This window comes from Mesoplodon bidens (assembly GCF_964165515.1).
Source record: "Mesoplodon bidens genome assembly, chromosome: 10".
NCBI lineage: Eukaryota > Metazoa > Chordata > Mammalia > Artiodactyla > Ziphiidae > Mesoplodon > Mesoplodon bidens.
In genome coordinates, this window is record NC_138172.1 from 89216302 (window position 1) to 89235640 (window position 19339).

At 35.5% G+C, this 19339-nt stretch overlaps 1 protein-coding gene across 8 annotated transcripts in view; it reads right to left on the reverse strand.

The window, feature by feature from the left end:
- CDKAL1 (CDKAL1 threonylcarbamoyladenosine tRNA methylthiotransferase) overlaps positions 1-19339 on the reverse strand; it is a 661934-nt gene that overhangs the window by 176817 nt on the left and 465778 nt on the right. For all 8 annotated transcript variants that reach the window (XM_081245696.1, XM_081245693.1, XM_081245699.1 and 5 more), the window contains one exon: positions 5564-5744. In XM_081245696.1, the coding sequence (XP_081101822.1) occupies positions 5564-5744 (181 nt within the window). The remainder of the gene's footprint in view (positions 1-5563; positions 5745-19339) is intronic.

Sequence of the window (19339 nt, forward strand, 5' to 3'; positions counted from 1 at the left end):
ATATTTGGATCTACTTTTCCCTTCTGGGTATTTATTAATTTGTAAGCAGTGACTGGGAGACTGAGCAGCCAGGTAAAAGCCAAGAGGCTGAGAAACTATGCAGAGCCTGAAGCATTCTCATGATCCTGCAGAGACAAAAATTAGAGTTGAAGACCTGCCGTAAAAAAAGGCCCTGCTAACCACCACAGAATTTCAGCTGAGATCCTGAAGAGCTCCGCTAGGGTGGTATGTTGGCTGAGGCTTTTGACCAGCTCACCAGAGTTGATTATGTGCATTTCTTCCCAATTTCATGTGCTGTTCAGTGATATCACATTGGTGATTTGAAACTGGCAAGAGTGGAAGTATTTACACTATGGAAATCAGCAAAAGCTATGAACAGAACCCTTCCTGCTGAACATCAGTTGTTAAAAACCAACACACCCCTGCCTGCCTTCAAAAAGTAAGGGCAAGCCAGAAATAACCCAATCCTCAGAAAGACTGAAAAATAGTTTGAAAAATCAATCTCAGATCAATTCAAATAATCAGTTCTTATCTTAGAGTCTAGCAGAAGCAAAATTAAATACTCCCAGAGGAAGATACATTACAGTCTAGACCCTATAGTTTTTTTTTTAAATAAACAATGGTAGTCATATAATAAAAATGATCAGGTATATGGAAAGAGAAGACAAATGATCAAAATCAAGAAAAAAAGACAATACAAACAAACCAACATTAGATCCAGATATTGGAGAATTCAGTATGGGCTTTAAGGTAACTGATAAAATATGTTCAAAAAATATAGAGGAAAGTATGGGGAACTTCACTAGAACACTGGAATCTATAAAAAAAGAATCAAATTGTAATTCTAGAAGTAAAAAAATTAAAATGAGAAATTCCATATATGGGTTTGATGGCAGATTAAAAACAGATGAATAAAGGATTAGTAAACTAGAATAGCACTTCATAAATTTTAATGTACAGACAAATCATGTGGAGACAAAGAATGACTGAGAAGATCTGGGATGGGGTGGGGCCTGAGAGCCTGCATTTCCAGCAGCCCCATGGGTGGACAGCTGTGCTGCTTCTCTAGGGACCACACATGCTACTGTTGCTGTTCGTCTTGCTATTCACTATTGTGAATAGCAAGAAACTAGAAAAGAGGTGAGGAGAGAACATCCAGAAACAGAAAGAGAACAAAGAAGCAAAAATATAAAAAAGGATAAATTAGACATTGGATATCATAACATGTATAACTGAAATTCTAGAAGAGAAGAGAAAGAGGGAATGGAGCAAAAGAAATACCTGGAGAGAGAATGGCTGACATTTTCCAAAGCTGATGAAAGAGGTCAGGGCAGAGTAAAGAAGCTCCAGGAATTCCAAGGAGGAAAAATACAAAGAAAAGTACTCAGCAGGGGGCTAAGGTAGAGAAGGCATCATATCATAAAGATCTGTTGATGTGATTTTTGTCTAATGGAATAAACTCCAGCGAAATACAGGGAAGAGCCACAACGTTTCTGAGAAACTGCTTTCATGAACAAGGAAAAATGACTCAGAGGGCAGAACCAAGAAACCAAAGGGTAGAGCAAATATCAAATTAACAGTCCCAGGGATTACACAGAGTATGTACCCTAATGAGGGGGAAAGGGGTGAGGGAGTTTCTGGGGCCATTTTACAATTCCACTTAATACATTAGGTAATTCTAGGTATATTTAAGGGAAAATAATAGAAATACTATAAAAACTCTTCCAGAAAAATGTAGAGGAAGGAATGCTTCCCAACTCATTTTATGAGACCAACATTACTCTGAAACCAAAATTAAGAAGACATTACAAGAAAACTACAGATCAAAATTTTCCGTGAACAAAGATGTAAAAATTCTTCACAAAATTTGAGCAAACTGACTGAAATGATATATCAAAAATAATACATCATGACCAAGAGAAGTTTATCCCAGGAATGCAAGGTTGATTTAAATATTCAAAAGCCATTCAGTAGAATTCACAATGTTAACAGACTTAACACCACAAACAAACCATATGATTATTTCAATAGATGAAAAGAAAGTGATAAAAGTTTAATTCTATTCATGATTAAAGCGTGCGTGTGCACACACATAATTTACCTAATTTACACACACACATATGGTAAATTAGGACTTAGAAAGGGACTTCCCTAATCCCCAAACTACAGTTAACTTTTATACTGAATGATGAAATTCTATAAACTCCACTCCTGAGTTAGGAAAGAAGAGAAAACTACCCAATTTTATTCAGTAGTGTACTGGAAGTTCCAGGCAATACAATAAGAAATAAAAGTTATGAGGATTGAAAAGGAACAAGTCAAACTGTAACTATCCTCAGATAATACAATTGTATATACAGAAAAATTGGAAGAAAAAAAAATCCTACAGAAAAACTATTAGAATAAATAAATTCAGCAAAGTTGATGGGCGAAAGGTAAATATGTTAAAATCAATTCTATTTCTAAATAGTAGTAACAATTAAAAATGATTAATAATATCAAGGGAATACACACATATGGATAAAAATAATAAATGATATGCAAGGCTTGTATACAGAAAACTATCATTATTGAGAGAAATTAAAGAAGATTAAAATAACTAAGAGCTATATTTTATTCAAAGATGAAAAACTTGATATTATTACAATGTCAATTTTCCCCCAAATGATCTACAGAATCAATACAATATCAATTAAAATTCCAGCAGGATTTTTTGGTGTAAGTTGACAAATTTAGAAAGTCAAAGGATCAAGAATAGTCAGGACAATTTTCAAGGAAAAAACATTTGGAATACTTACACTGCCAATATCAAGACTTATTACAAAGCTACAGTACTTAACTTTGTGATTTTGTGGAGAAATCAACAGACCAAAGGAACAGAATAAAGTTCCAGAAGAGACCCACGTGTAGAGACACTTGATTTATGATAAAGGTGACCAAGCAGAGCAGTGGGTAAAGGATGAGATTCCATAAGTGGTGATGACTCAAATGGATATCCTTATATTTTTTAAAAAGTCTTGACCTCCGTACCTCATAATCTAAACAAAAATAAATTCCAGTTGGATTAAAGATCTAAAAGTAAAAGGCAAAATCATAAAATCTAAGAGTACCTTTTGTGGGGGAGGGTATCTTCATGACAATATGGGGAAGGTAATCTTAAACAGGACCCAAAAAACACTAAAACAAGAAGAAAAATATTGATAAATTCTACATAAAATTAAGAATGCTCTTCAAAAGGCACCATTAAAAGAGTGCAAAGACTGGTTACAGAATGGAAGGGTACTTAGATTACCATGACCAACAATGGACTTCTATTCAGAAAACACAAATAATTCCTATAAATCAGAGGAAGGAACGGGGGAGGAAACAAACAAAACAGGTAAGCCAAGAGATAAAGGGGCAAAGGTGTGAACAGGCACTTCATGAAAAAGTGTATCCAAATATCCAATAAAACATATAAAAGGTATTCAGTATCAATAGTTGACAGGGAGATATAAAAACCACAATTAGATTACATTACAGGACTTCCCTGGTGGCACAGTGGTTAAGAATCCGCCTGCCTACACAGGGGACATGGGTTCAGTCCCTCGTCTGGGAAGATCCCACATGCCATGGAGCAACTAAGCCTGTGCACCACAACTACTGAGCCCTTGTGCCACAACTACTGAAGCCCACGTGCCTAGAGCCCATGCTCCGCAACAAGAGAAACCACCGCAATGAGAAGCACACGCACCACAACGAAGAGTAGCTCCCGCTCGCCCCAACTAGAGAAAGCCCATGTGCGGCAACAAAGACCCAACATTGCCCCCCAGCAAAAAGATTACATTACATTCCCATCAGAATGGTTACTAATAAAAACATACTGCCAACTGTTTGCAAGGATACAGAGTCACTAGCATTTTTAGATATACTGCTGCTGGAACTCTAAATTCAACTAGTTGGGAAAACTATTGGGGAGCATCTAGTAGAGCAGAGTAATTGTATTTCCTATGATCCAGCAATTACACTCCTAGCTAAACACCCAGCAGAAGCGTTTACATACACGAGGCAAATAAAAGATACAAGCAGGAAAGCTGACAGCTGTATTAGTTGCAATACTAACAATGGAATGTTTAAAAGACCCAATTCTTCTTTCACATTAGGATGGACAAATTGTGATTTGCATAAATGGAATACTATACAGCAAAGAAAATGAATGAGATACAGCTACTAGCAAAAACAGACTACTCTCACCAACACAATGTTAAATTAAAAAACCCAACATTCAAACACTGATGAATTCTTTCATTTATATCAAGTTTAAAAACAGGTCAAACTAATATGTCAGAATGAGGGATAGTGGTTTCTGTTGGGAAATAGGGGAGGATAGTAAAGAGAAAGGCATGATGGGGACCTCTGGGGTACTGCTAATGTCCTATTTCTTGATCAGACTGAGGGTTACATGGAAGTATTCACTTTATGAAAACATACAGCTGTATACTTTTCTGCAGGTATTTTGAAGTTTAAAAACTTTTTTATTAAAGAAGTTTAAAAAAGAATGAATTAGACTATAAGGACAATAGAACAGTAGTTGTTAAGGAGATGGGGATGGAGAGAGTAGATTACTACAAAAAAAGTAAAAGGGAGTTTGGCGGGGGGGCCTGATGGAACCATTCTGTATCTTGATTGTGGGACCAGTTACACTAGTGAATGCATTCATCAAAATTCAGAGAACTATATGCTGGAAAGAGGTAATTTTGCTGAATGCAAATTATATGTCAATAAAAATTGTAATTTAGATATAAAAAGTAATTAGTTCATTTGATTTCTTTTTATGTTTATGAAAAATTAATGGTAGCGCACAATTTGTTTTGGTAATCAGAAACAAAGCAGAAAATTTTCAGTGAAAAAAATTCTACTTCCTCTTAAGGCTTACTAACATTTTTTCATCTTGGGCCAATGAATCTAGAAACTAAATGTTTGTTTGAGGTCATTAATTTCTGGTGCATTCTGGGAAACAGTTTGCCTTTACTGGCTCTCAAACTTTTTCACATTTATTTTAGGTCATCTTATTCTAATACATCTATGAACATGTAAGGAGGAAATTAAATTGAGGCTCACTGTGAAAGCCACACACATCTGAAATAGACAGACAGCATCATATCTATCCCATGGAAAAACAGGAAAACCAGGGGACCCTCAGAAAGTAACAAATTATGAAAAGCATCTCTTAAGAAGCAGGGAAGCCTCCTTTGCTCACAAATATTTAAGTTTTGCCTTATTGTGAAAGATCCAAGGCTTTATCCTATAAACAGTTAGTACTAGATATTAGTTTAAAAAATTTTCCCCGTGTCATCTGAACCTCACTCTTCAAGAGAAAGAAAAAAAGGTAATATTATAGTTGCCTAAGGTCATTTAATGTACCAAGGTCTCCCTGCCCCTGACCCCAACTGGGAACAAACATTCCGTATTTTGTAACTTAAGGGTTGGTTATACCATGTGCTAGTTGTGTTAAGGCAGGAAACATAGCTGCATTTTTATAGCTGTTGGCTAAATATAATACCTTACAAGAAAAGTATCTTACCACTTGCGCTGGAACTTGTTCCATTTTTGCAGCAGGAGTTCCTGGTCTTGGGTAAAATTGGTTAATAAAGAGACTTGGAAACTTGTACTCTTCAACAAGTTTCACTGTTTCTTGAAAATCTTGGTCTGTTTCTCCAGGAAAACCACAGATAATGTCTGTAGCAATAGTTATTCCAGGAACTCTAGAAAATAATAAAACAAAAATGTACAAAGTTGACTACAGTCCATAATTATTCTATTTCCTTGACATTTTAAATACCACTATTCCTTTAAAATTAAATTTTTAGGAAAGGGACATTTGCAAACAGTTTTAAAATGCCCTAAATATTAAAAGTTTATGGAAAACACGGCCCCCTATCATCCTCAGGAAATACCCATTTTAAAAAATTTCAGATGTTTCTTCATCCTTCTATATTTTAATATTGATGCTTATTCTATTTCTAGACTTACTGACTATTAGGCAATATTTGCAGACTTCAATGAGGATTTAGCTCTTTAAACTACTCTATCCCTCCCCTTCCAACATAATCACTGCTCAATTTTTAGTTAAATTAATAGTGTTAATAGTATTTCCATTGGTATAAATGCTGAGATAGTGTTCACTTTCACAGCCAACTGGTATACTATCAATAAGTTATCTTTTGCCATATTTTTCTTAGAGTTAATAATTGCCTCCTTTTTAAAAAAATTGCTTAATATTCTATGTACCTATGTAAATGTTTTCCAGAAGATCCATCAGTTCTATCAAAAACCAATACTACTTTCTAAACTCTCGATGTACTATATAATTTACCAGTTCCATTTTTCTCTCTGGAAATGTCACTCCTAACTTTCTTCAAGTATGTGTTGCTTTCATAATGAACCAGCTGTCATCCCTGAATGTGGTTCCTTGGTTTTCTTTTCAATCCCCCCCACCTTTTTTTTTCTGGATCCTATGTCTTCCTAATTCTTGACTATTCTGTTCTCCTTAATTCTGCTGGAGCATTCTTTCAGAAGCTTCATCAAAAAGAGTGGCAGGGAAATTTTTTTGTTATTGTTTTAGCATCTCTGAACATGTCTTAATCCACACACAACTGACTGATAGTGTGGGGTGCATAGCCCTCCAAAATGAAAAATATTACCCATCAGAATTTTGTATTGTTCCCTTTTTTTTTTTTTTTAAGTTGGCAAGGTTGAGATGAGATGTCCAGATCCACTCTGATGCAAACTTCTTTACATGTGCCCCACTATCGTTTTGAAAGCTTTTAGGTTACTAATTTTTTTCAATGTTTTTAAATTTCATAATAATAGGTCTTGGATTAAGTATTGAAATATTTGCACAGGGTACAATCTGGAGACTCATGGTCTATAGGTCTAATTTTATGCTATTTTAAAAATCATTTTTCTCTCTCTGTAACTCCTCTCCTTGCAATGTTGAAACTACAGGATGGACCCTCTAAGCTGCTCCACTATTATTTTCCACCTTGTGCTTTTGTTACATTTTCTGAAAGATTTACTTGAGTTTATCTTCCAATGCTTCTATTGAAAAAATTAATTGTTTACCATATTTTAAATTTCTAAGAGCTCTTTCCATTTTCCAGTTTTCCTTTTCACAGCTTACTGTTTTTTAGAGAAGCAACATCTTTTCTTAACTCTTTGAGGATACCAATTACAGTTTAGTTGCAATCCTTCCTTTGCTCACTTTAACTGTATCTATTTCCTCTGGGTTCTTGGATTTGGTCCCTTTCATTCATGACTAAGACCTGCCGTAATAAATAGTGACTCTTGCTGCCCTTTAATACATAAGAATAAAGCACTAAAAGCTTTTCATCAGAGTGACTGGGTAATAAGCTCCATTTGTTTTTCAATAGGTCCATATGTTAGCATCTTGGAAGTCATTTCTCTTTGGCCATTGAATTTCTCCATAAGTATGCTACAATATTCTGTGTGAAAGAATGACAAATTTATTTTAAAAAATATTTCTTTCTTGATTTCTGCTTAGTCTCACCCAGCTATTAACTTGACTGAACTTTAATTAGTAAGGGAAGTTCCAAGGTCTGGAACTTTTCTATCTGATGCTAAATAGAAAATGAGACAATATACATACAGAAAAATCTAACAGTATATTTGGAAAAAAATTATTTAAAAAAATTTTATCGTGTTATAAATTTTTTTTTTCTTTTAAGGATAATTATCAAAATTACTGTTGAAAACCGTAAAAAATATACTTTTACAGTAAATGGTAAATAAAAAGACTATTTTCTAGACTAGCTAAAGCATGTGAAATAGAATTATGTTAATAACTTCAATTAGCAATTTTTTACAGTTGACTTACAACTATTTCTGAACAAAAGAAGTCCACACCTAAAAATAAAAGTAATGGATCACAGCAGAAGTGACAGAGAAGAGTCCATCTCCCCTAAGAAATTAGGGGGAAAAAAAAAAATCTGAGAAATTGCCTGTGAAACACTGCAGTGACAAAGACAATTGGTTATTGTTCCAGGCTATGAATTGGAATGAACTTGGCACTAGATTATGGGGTATTCCCAAAGGAAAGTACCTTACTGATCCTTCCCCCCGTCACCCCACATCCTCTTGATCCAATGTAGTTGAGTTCAGTATTATATAACACCTGCTTACTTTGGCCTTAAAGTCCATAGTGAAAAAGAAAAGACAAACCTTTACAGTAGTCATCATAAATGTTAAGGAAGGCGATGTTCAATGTATAAATATATTTGATAATCCACACAAAAAGGTGACCAATAACAGAGGTGGGGATAGGACACTATGAATTCATGAAAGACCTAAGTTAGTATTTAAAAGTAAAAGCAGTTTAAGTTTCAAAGTATATAAGAATATAAACTGATTACCCAAAAAATGTTTTCAAAGTAGAGACTACACTTTAATATTGAAGCTCATCTATACATTGATTTTGTATATGCAAATCATGCTACTTAGGTTCTTCAAAATAATTGGGCTCCTTAGGTGAACCAAATAAAATATCTCATATTTACACTGCTAATTAGCTTATTAGTAAATATTCTCTTCAGTTCATAAGTAAAATCAAAAATGTTTGAAGTGGACCAAATTCTAAACTAATTGCATGCATATGATTTAAGTGGCTATAAGGAAATTTTAAGGGGCGTAAAATAGAATATTAATCCAAATATTTAATATGCTAATTGTGAGTAAATGCTGTTTTTTGAGACGGTATGAATTTTCAGATTACTAAAATTTTTAAAAATGATCATTTCCACAAATTTATTGAAGCTGTGAGTCTAATAAATATAATTACTAGGTATTATGCCTTTTTAAAATTTAAAAGACCTTCTATATTTACATTTTCATAGTAGCATTAATTCTGACGGAATGATGAAAATGAAAATGTTCAATTAGCTTAAATAAGAGAAGTTTTGACCCATTTTTTTCTGACTTATACTTGCTATTTACTTGCAAAAAGAGTTCATTAAATAACTTGGGAATAGAATTAATGAGAAAGTTTCCAATTATGCATATGAATTGAGCTGTATGATTAGTTATGAAAATTGATCAGGGACATGTAAGTAGACTACTACCTATCTGCTGGCACTAGGCCAGCATTTAAGAAAGCCCCAAATATTTTTAAATACTTAATTATTCACCTTGACTAAAAATACATACATATATACATGCCATACTGTATTTGAAATACTACAAAAAATGTTGTACTTTAATACACCTCAAGACTTTCACTTGCAATTTGGTGTTTCACTGGCAAAAATATAAAAAGGCTGATTCTATTTCATTCTTTAGATCAATAAATTATGAGCTTCAAATTTCACATGTGAAAAAAGTGAGACTAACACACACACTATCTACCTCAAAAGAAAGCGGTAAAAATGATCAGAAAAAGGATCAGACCTATTAAAATTATTAGGCATAAACAAAACACATGATTAAAAGAAACATTTTTTAGTCCTATAGGGTTTAATTCCAGGACAATTACTCTACAATTTCATGGAAGCTAAATTGGAAGTAGAAAGGGAATAAAAAGTATCTTGAATGGAATGAAAATAAAAATATACCATATCTAAATATATGGGATGCAGCTAAAGCAGTGCTTAGAAAGAAATTTATAGATTTAAATGTCTGTTTTAGAAAGAGGTAAACAATAATCTAAGCTTCCACCTTAAGAAGTTTTAAAACAGGAGCAAATCAAACTCAAAGTAAAATAAAAGAAATAATAAAGGTAAAAGAAGAAGTCAATAAAATAGAAAATAGGAAAAAAACAATAAAAGTAAGGTGCACCTTTAAAAATAATTAATAAAATTACTAAACTACTAGTAGACTGAGAAGAAAGGACACAAATGACCGACTTCAGGCATGAAGGAGGGGACGGCACTACAGTTGTTATCAACATTGAAAGGACACTAAGGGTCTATTGTAAGCAATTTTAAGCCAATAAATTAAAAACTTAGATGAAACAGGAAAATTCTTTGAAAGGCATAAATTATAAAAACTGAAGAAGCAGAAAATCTGCATAGCCTTTTTTTTTAACATCTTTATTGCTTTACAATGGTGTGTTAGTTTCTGCTGCATAACAAAGTGAATCAGTTATACCTATACATATGTTCCCATATCTCTTCCCTCTTGCGTCTCCCTCCCTCCCACCCTCCCTATCCCACCCCTCCAGGCGGTCACAAAGCACTGAGCTGATCTCCCTGTGCTATGCGGCTGCTTCCCACTAGCTATCTATTTTACGTTTGGTAGTGTATATATGTCCATGCCGTTCTCTCGCTTTCTCACAGCTTACCCTTCCCCCTCCCCATATCCTCAAGTCCATTCTCAAGTAGGTCTGTCTTTATTCCTGTCTTACCCCTAGGTTCTTCATGACATTTTTTTTTTCTTAAATTCCATATATATGTGTGCATAGCCTTTTATCTATTACAAAAATTGAATTTGTAATTTAAAATACTCTCACCAAAGAAAACAACAAAAAACAATGGAGGCATGCAGGCCCAGATGACTTCACATTTAAGAGAGAATAAAACTAATTCTACAGAGACTATTTCTTTCCTTTTTTTTTTTTTTTTTTGGCCATGCAGCTTGCTTCGGGATCTTAGTTCCCCAACCATGGATTGAACCTGGGGACCTGGCAGTTAGAGACCTGAGTCCTAACCACTGGACTGCCAGGGAATTCCCAGAGACTGTTCCAAAAATAGATGAGAAACCCATTTTACAAGTCCAGCAATAGTAGCCTGTATGAAACCAGAGAAAGAGATGGAAATAGTTCTAGACCAATAACCCCCATGAACTCAGAGACAAAAATTCTTAACAGAAGATAAGCAAAGTGAGCCTGAAAACACAAAAAAGTATTGTATATCATGACCATGTTTTTAATCTCAGAAATGCAAGGGTTGGTATGACGTGCAAATATCAATTAATGCAATAAGCCATATGAAAAGAATAAAGGATAAAAACCCCATGGTGATATTAGTACATGCAGAAAACTCAGTTTACAAGTCCAGCACCCATTCATGATAAAAACTCTCAGCAAAGAAAGAACAGAAGGAAACTACTGCAACCTGATAAAGGATCTATAGCTATTATCATATTTATTGGTGAAAGACTAAATGCTTTTCCATTAAGAATAGTAACAAGGCAGAGAATTCTGTTCTCACTTCTTCAAAATATTAGTGGAGTAGAACATTATAATCAGTGCAGAAAAGCAAGAGAAAGAAATGAAAAGCATATAGATTGAAAAGGAAAAAGTCTTTTTTTTTGTGCAAGTGACATAATCTCATACATAGAAAATCTAAGAAATCTAATGAATCTACTAGAATAAATGAGTTCACTAAAGCTAAGGATCAACATATAAAAATCAACTGTATTTTATACTGTATAGCACAGGCAACTATGCTCAATATTATGTAACAACCTAAATGGGAAAAGAATTTGAAAAAGAATAGATACAGGTATATGTATATTTGAATCACTTTGCTGTACACCTGAAACTATCAAAACACTGTTAATCAGCTATACTCCAATATAAAGTAAAAAGTTTAAAAAAATCAATTGTATTTTTATATATTAGTAATGAGTATTGAGAAAATGAAATCAAGAAAGCAGTTCCATTCACAATAGCATAAAAATACTTAAGAATAAATTTGAGCATAGAAACAGATAATTTAAAGAGTTTCTTAAAATTTGCTGAGAGAAATAAAAGAACAGCTAAATAAATTGAAAAATATATCATTTTCATGGATTGGAAGATTATACTGTTGTTAAGATGGTTAGTCTCTTCAAATCAATACTAAGATTCAGTGCAAAAAAAGAACTACCATATGACCCAGCAATCCCACTACTGGGCATATACCCAAAGAAAACCATAATTCAAAAAGAGTCATGTACCACAATGTTCACTGCAGAACTATATACAATAGCCAGGACATGGAAGCAACCTAAGTGTCCACAGACAGATGAATGGATAAAGAAGATGTGGCACATATATACAATGGAATATTACTCAGCCATAAAAAGAAACGAAATTGAGTTATTTGTAGTGAGGTGGATGGACCTAGAGTCTGTCATACAGAGTGAAGTAAGTCAGAAAGAGAAAAACAAGTACCCAATGCTAACACATATATATGGAATCTAAAAAAGAAAAATGGTTCTGAAAAACCTAGAGGCAGGACAGGAATAAAGACGCAGATGTAGAGAATGGACTTGAGGACACAGGGAGGGGGAAGGGGAAGCTGGGATGAAGTGAAGAGAGGCATGGACATATATACACTACCGAATGTAAAACAGATAGCTAGTGGGAAGCAGCCACATAGCACAGGGAGATCAGCTCTGTGCTCTGTGACTGCCTAGAGGGGTGGGATAGGGAAGGTGGGAGGGAGATGCAAGAGTGAGGGGATATGGGGATATATGTATATGTATAGCTGATTCACTTTGTTATATAGCAGAAACTAACACAACACTGTAAAGCAATTATACTCCAATAAAGATGTTAAAAATAAAATACATAATTAAGAAAAAAGATTCAGTGCAACTACAATCAAAATATTTCAGGATGTTTTTCTGTAGAAAACATCGACAAGTGATTCTAAATTTATATGGAAATGTAAAGGACCTAAAATAGCCAAAACAATTTTGAACAAGAACAAAGTTAGTGGAATGGATGAACCTGACTTAAAAGACTTACTACAAAGCTACACTATCAAGACAGTGTGGTAGCAGTATAATGACAGATCAGTGGAACAGCATAGAGTCCAAAAATACACCCATACATTTATGGTTCATTTTCAACAAAACTGCCAAGGCAACTCAATGAGGGCAGGTGACAGTGTTTTCAATAAATGGTGCTGGAGCAATTGGATACCATATGCCCCCTGCCAAAAAAACTTATTAGACCCTTACTTTACCTTACATTATACACAAAAAGTACTTCTATATGAATCATAGATATAAATGTAAGAGCTAGAATTACTAAACTTCCATAAGAAAATCTTTGTGACTTGAGTAAGGAAAAGATTTCTTAGCTATAACACCAACACGAAAAGCACAATCTATGAGAAAAAATTGGATAAACTGGTAAATTGGACTTATTGAAAATACACCATTAAGAAAACAAAAAGAGAAGCCATAGACTGGGAAAAAGTATTTACATATCATATATCTGATAAAAAGATTTGTATATTTTGTATACAAAATATTTTAAGAACTCTTATGTCTCACCAACAGGAAGATAACACAACTGTACAAAGGATTTTAACACTTAACTAAAGAAGATATATGAATAGTTAATAAGTGCATTAAAAAATGCCCAAAGTCGTTAATAATCAGGGCAGTGCAAGTTAAAACCTTGTAAGATGCCACATACCCAGGAGAATGGCTATATTGAAAAAACACTAGAAAACAACTGACATCGATGTGCATACTGAGAAACTGAAACCCTTATCCACTGTAGGTGGGACTTAAAAATGGTGCAGTTACTTTGGGAAACGGTTTGGCAATTGTTTGAAAAGTTAAATACACACTTACTGTGACTAAGAAAGTTTACTCCTATATATCTACACAAGAGAAATTAAAACATATGTCCACACAAGGACTTGTATGTGGATTTTTACAGCAGCATTCTTCATAATAGCTTCAACCTGGAAACAGTCCAAGTGTCTATCAACTGGTGAATGGATAAACAAAATGTGACATACCCATACAATGGAAATTTACTTACAAGTAAAAGAGAACCAACTAATGATACATGCACCAACATGGGTGAACCCTGAAAACATCCTAAGAAGGAAGACACAAAGGATTACTTATTATTTCCATTTACATGAAATTTCTACAAGAAGCAAAACTAGAGAGACAGAAAACTGATCAGTGGTTGCCTGGGCCTGGGAGCAGGGATTCACTCCAAACAGGCACTAGGAAACTCTGTGTCCTAACCAAAGCACTGTAAAACTGACTTGTGATGATGGTTGCACAAATGTATACATTCAGTAAAAATCTTCAAACATACTCTTACACTGGGTGCTTATTGGATGGTATCTGAATTATACCCACAGCAACCCTCTTAAAAGTGAAAGAAACAAAACTAGAAAAAACATCTTTCTAAAGACAGAGAGATAGTTATGCAATCCTCCATAACAGCGGTCCCCAACCTTTTTGGCCCCAGAGACCAGTTTCATGGAAGACAATTTTTCCACGGATGGGGGTGGGGGGCGGGGGGAGGGAGGCGGGGGATGGTTCAGGCAGTAATGCGAGCGATGGGGAGAGGCAGATGAAGCTTCCCTGCTCGCTGGTCCCTCACCTCCTGCTGTGCGGCCCGATTCCCAACAGGCCGAGGACCCCCAGGGGTTGGGGACCCGTGCTCCAGAACATACTTTATTCTAAGAAGTCCTATTAGCTAAGCTTTTGACAAAGCATAGTCCAAGAATTAAATATGGCCAAATAGGGGCAAAAGGCAAAGATAATAAAAGGTAAGGTTAAGGTTGAAAGGTAATTATGTTCAGAGCCTGCCATCAGGAAGGCCTAGGAGGAGGAAAACTTGGACTTATTTCCCAACTACTGATTTATGACAACGAGCAATCATTCTGTTCACACCGAAGAGGAAATTTAGGGAGAAACAATACGACATCTTCAAATAAAGTTAAGACACCTTTCAGCAGCTTTAAATTTATTTTCATAATTTTATGAAGAAATTCTTAAAGGACCTGAGCTGAAAACAGAAAAAGCCCTGAAACATTTAGATAAGGGTTGAAAAGCCATAATGAGTCACTAGGACAAAGAAAGACTGGTGTGGCTTGGGAGTTCATCCCTAATTTTTTAACATGGATATCTAGGAGAAAACTCTTCCCATGTGTAACTGAGGGGTTCTGACACTAACTAGCTGCATGCTCTCGGGCAAATTACTTATTTAGCACTAGTATGCTTCAGTTTCCTTTTCTATAAAATAAGAAGAGTAAAAGTATTCACAGAGAAGAGGATTAATGAGTTAGGATATCAACTAGTTGCTCAGGACAGTGCCTGCTACATACTGCCTGACATGTTTTAGCTATTATTATTGTACCCCTGTCAGAGAGATGGTAACAACAACTATCATTTATTATATAATACTAAGTGCCAGGCAATATGTGAACAACTTACACCTTATTTAATACAACCTCCACATAAGATAGATTCTATTTTGTCCCTGTGGGAAATAGGGAAAGCACCATTAGGGAAATAAGATTCAAAAAGGCGGAAGAAACTGCCAATCAACACAGAATCACTAAATGGTAAACAAAGGATCAGTCTTACCTCTTAGCTGTGTCACTTAGGTACTCATCTCATTGGTGTACACACTTGAGCAAACCTTAAGGAACAGAAAACTGTGTATAGAACTGCTCTTTTAAGTTACCTTCTAAGTAAAAACTTGTCTGAGATATTTTAACTTTATTCTTTTAGTTTTATTTAGTTTTAGTTTATTTTTAGTTATCAACTTATATTGAACAGTTTTTCTTTGTGCAGTTGTTTTTAACATAATTAGACTTCCAGAAACAAACTCAGTTCTGGTGTAATTCCTTCATTAGATACTTTTGGACTTTTGTCAGGAGGTGCTGAAGCTGGAATATTTTTCATATCTAGAGCATTTTGGAATTTCTTATACTTTATACATAAATCACTTCACCATGTCAGTGTCTTCTAATTTTTTTGTGATAAAGAATATCAAACTGGTCATGTCATGTCAACTTTGTTTTAGTGTCTTTTATACTCTGATCATGCACTCCTGCTAAAATTATCTACTAACACTTATCGACACTACCAGATACAAAAGAAATGTGAGCAGAAATAGGGGCCATACGTGTAATAGAAGGAGAAGAGTCCAGGTTCAAGGTAGTTGGTGTGGTCTTGTTCCCCATTTCTGTTAGTCTCTTAAGGAACACAAAAGCAAGCTGGCATCTATTAAGCACGTACTATATGGCAGCTGCGATTGTAAATGCTTTACATTCATTACTTTACTTGGTCTTCACAGCAGACCAGGAAGGGATGTGTTGTCATCCCTATTCTGTGAAAGAGGGACCTGAGCTCAGAAAAGTAAGATAATCTGTGAGAATGTGGCTAGAAAATGGGGACCCAAATTTAAATCTGATTTCTTTCTAGTGGTACTATGACTGCTTCCTCTCTCTGAGCCACCTGTAAATAGGAATAATAACATCTACCTATTTGTTCATGAGTGATGATAATGATCAAAAAAGATGTTAGCAGGTAACCATTTAGGTTTTCTTTATTTATTTATAACATCTTTATTGGAGTATAATTGCTTTACAATGGCCTGTTAGTTTCTGCTTTATAACAAAGTTAATCGGCTATACATATATGTACATACCCATATCTCTTCCCTCTTGGATCTCCCTCCCTCCCACCCTCCCTATCTCACCCCTTTAGGTGGTCACAAAGCACTGAGCTGATCTCCCTGTGTTATGCACCTGCTTCCCACTAGCTATCAGTTTTACATTTGGTAGTGTATATATGTCCATGCCACTCTCTCACTTTGTCCCAGATTACACTTCCCCCTCCCCATGTCCTCAAGTCCATTCTCTAGTAGGTCTGTGTCTTTATTCCTGTCCTGTCCCTAGGTTCCTCATGACCATTTATTTTTAGATTCCGTATATATGTGTTAGCATAGGGTACTTGTTATTCTCTTTCTGACTTACTTCACTCTGTATGACACACTCTAGGTCCATCCACCTCACTACAAATAACTCAATTTTGTATCTTTTTATGGCTGAGTAATATTCCATTGTATATATATGTGCCACATCTTCTTTATCCATTCATCTGTCGATGGACACTTAGGTTGCTTCCATGTCCTGGCTATTGTAATAAGTTCTGCAATGAACATTGTGGTACATGACTCTTTTCGAATTATGGTTTTCCCAAGTTACATGCCCAGTAGTGGGATTCCTGGGTCATATGGTAGTCCTATTTATAGTTTTTTAAGGAGCCTCCATACTGTTCTCCATAGTGACTGTATCAATTTACATTCCCACCAACAGTGCAACAGGGTTCCCTTTTCTCCACACCCTCTCCAGCATTTATTGTTTGTAGATTTTTTTGATGATGGCCATTCTGACTGGTGTGAGATGATATGCCATTGTAGTTTTGATTTGCATTTCTCTAATGATTAATGATGTTGAGCATCCTTTCATGTGTTTGCTGGCAATCTGTATATCTTCTTTGGACAAATGTCTATTTAGGTCTTCTGCCCATTTTTGGATTGGGTTGTTTGTTTTTTTGATACTGAACTGCATGAGCTGCTTGTAAATTTTGGAGAGTAATCCTTTGTCAGTTGTTTCATTTGCAAATATTTTCTCCCATTCTGAGGGTTGTCTTTTGGTCTTGTTTATGGTTTCCTTTGCTGTGCATAAGCTTTCAAGTTTCATTAGGTCCCATTTGTTTATTTTTGTTTTCATTTCCATTACTCTAGGAGGTGGGCCAAAAAAGGACCTTGCTGTGATTTATGTCATAGAGTGTTCTGCCTATGTTTTCCTCTAAGAGTTTGATAGTGTCTGGCCTGACATTTAGGTCTTTAATCGATTTTGAGTTTATTTTTGTGTATGGTGTTAGGGAGTGTTCTAATTTCCTTCTTTTACATGTAGCTACCCAGTTTTCCCAGCACCACTTATTGAAGAGGCTGTATTTTCTCCATTGTATATTCTTGCCTCCTTTATCAATAATAAGGTGACAATATGTGCGTGGGTTTATCTCTGGGTTTTCGATCCTGTTCCATTGATCTATATTTCTGTTTTTGGGCCAGTACCATACTGTCTTGATTACTGTAGCTTTGTAGAATAGTCTGAAGTCCGGGAGCCTGATTCCTCCAGCTCCGTTTTTCTTTCTCAAGATTGCTTAGGCTATTCGGGGTCTTTCGTGTTTCCATACAAATTGTGAAATTTTTTGTTCTAGTTCTCTGAAGAATGCCAGTGGCAGTTTGATAGGGATTGCACTGAATCTGTACATTGCTTTGGGTAATATAGTCATTTTCACAATGTTGATTCTTCCAGTCGAAGAACATGGTGTATCTCTCCATCTCCTTATATCATCTTTAATTTCTTTCATCAGTGCCTTATAGTTTTCTGCATACAGGTCTTTTGTCTCCTTAGGTAGCTTTATTCCTGGGTATTTCGTTCTTTTTGTTGCAATGGTAAATGGGAGTGTTTCCTTAATTTCACTTTCAGATTTTTCATCCTAAGAGTATGGAAATGCAAGAGATTTCTGTGCATTAATTTTGTATCCTGCTACTTTACCAAATTCATTGATTAGCTCTAGTAGTTTTCTGGTAGCATCTTTAGGATTCTCTATGTATAGTATCATGTCATCTGCAAACAGTGACAGCTTTACTTCTTCTTTTCTGACATGGATTCCTTTTATTTCTTGTTCTTCTCTGACTGTTGTGGCTAAAACTTCCAAAACAACGTTGAATAACAGTGGTGAGAGTGGGCAACCTTGTCTTGTGCCTTAGTGGAAATGGTTTCAGTGTTTCCCCATTGAGGACGATGTTGGCTGTGGGTTTGTCATATATGGCCTTTATTATGTTGAGGTAAGTTCCCCCATGCCTACTTTCTGGAAGGTTTTTATCATAAATGGGTGTTGAATTTTGTCAAAAGCTTTCTCTGCATTTATTGAGATGATCTTATGGTTTTCCTCATTCAGTTTGTTAATATGGTGTATCACATTGATTGATTTAAGTATATTGAAGAATCCATGCATTCTTGGGATAAACCCCACTTGATCGTGGTGTATGATCCTTTTAATGTGCTGTTGGATTCTGTTTCCTAGTATTTTGGTGAGGATTTTCGCATCTATGTTCATCAGTGATATTGGCCTGTAACTTTCTTTCTTTGTGACATCTTTGTCTGGTTTCAGTATCAGGGTGATGGTGGCCTCGTAGAATGAGTTTGGGAGCCTTCCTGCATCCTGCAATATTTTGGAAGAGTTTGAGAAGGATAGGTGTTAGCTCTTCTCTAAATGTTTGAATAAATTCACCTGTGAAGCCATCTGGTCTGGGGCTTTTGTTTCCTGGAACATTTTTTTATTATTTTTATTTATTTATTTATTTATTTTTTGTGGTACGCGGGCCTCTCACTGTTGTAGCCTCTCCCGTTGCAGAGCACAGGCTCCGGAGGCGCAGGCTCAGCGGCCATGGCTCATGGGCCCAGCCGCTCCACGGCATGTGGGATCTTCCCGGACCAGGGAACGAACCCATGTCCCCTACATCAGCAGGCAGACTCTCAACTACTGCGCCAGCAGGGAAGCCTTCCTGGAAGAT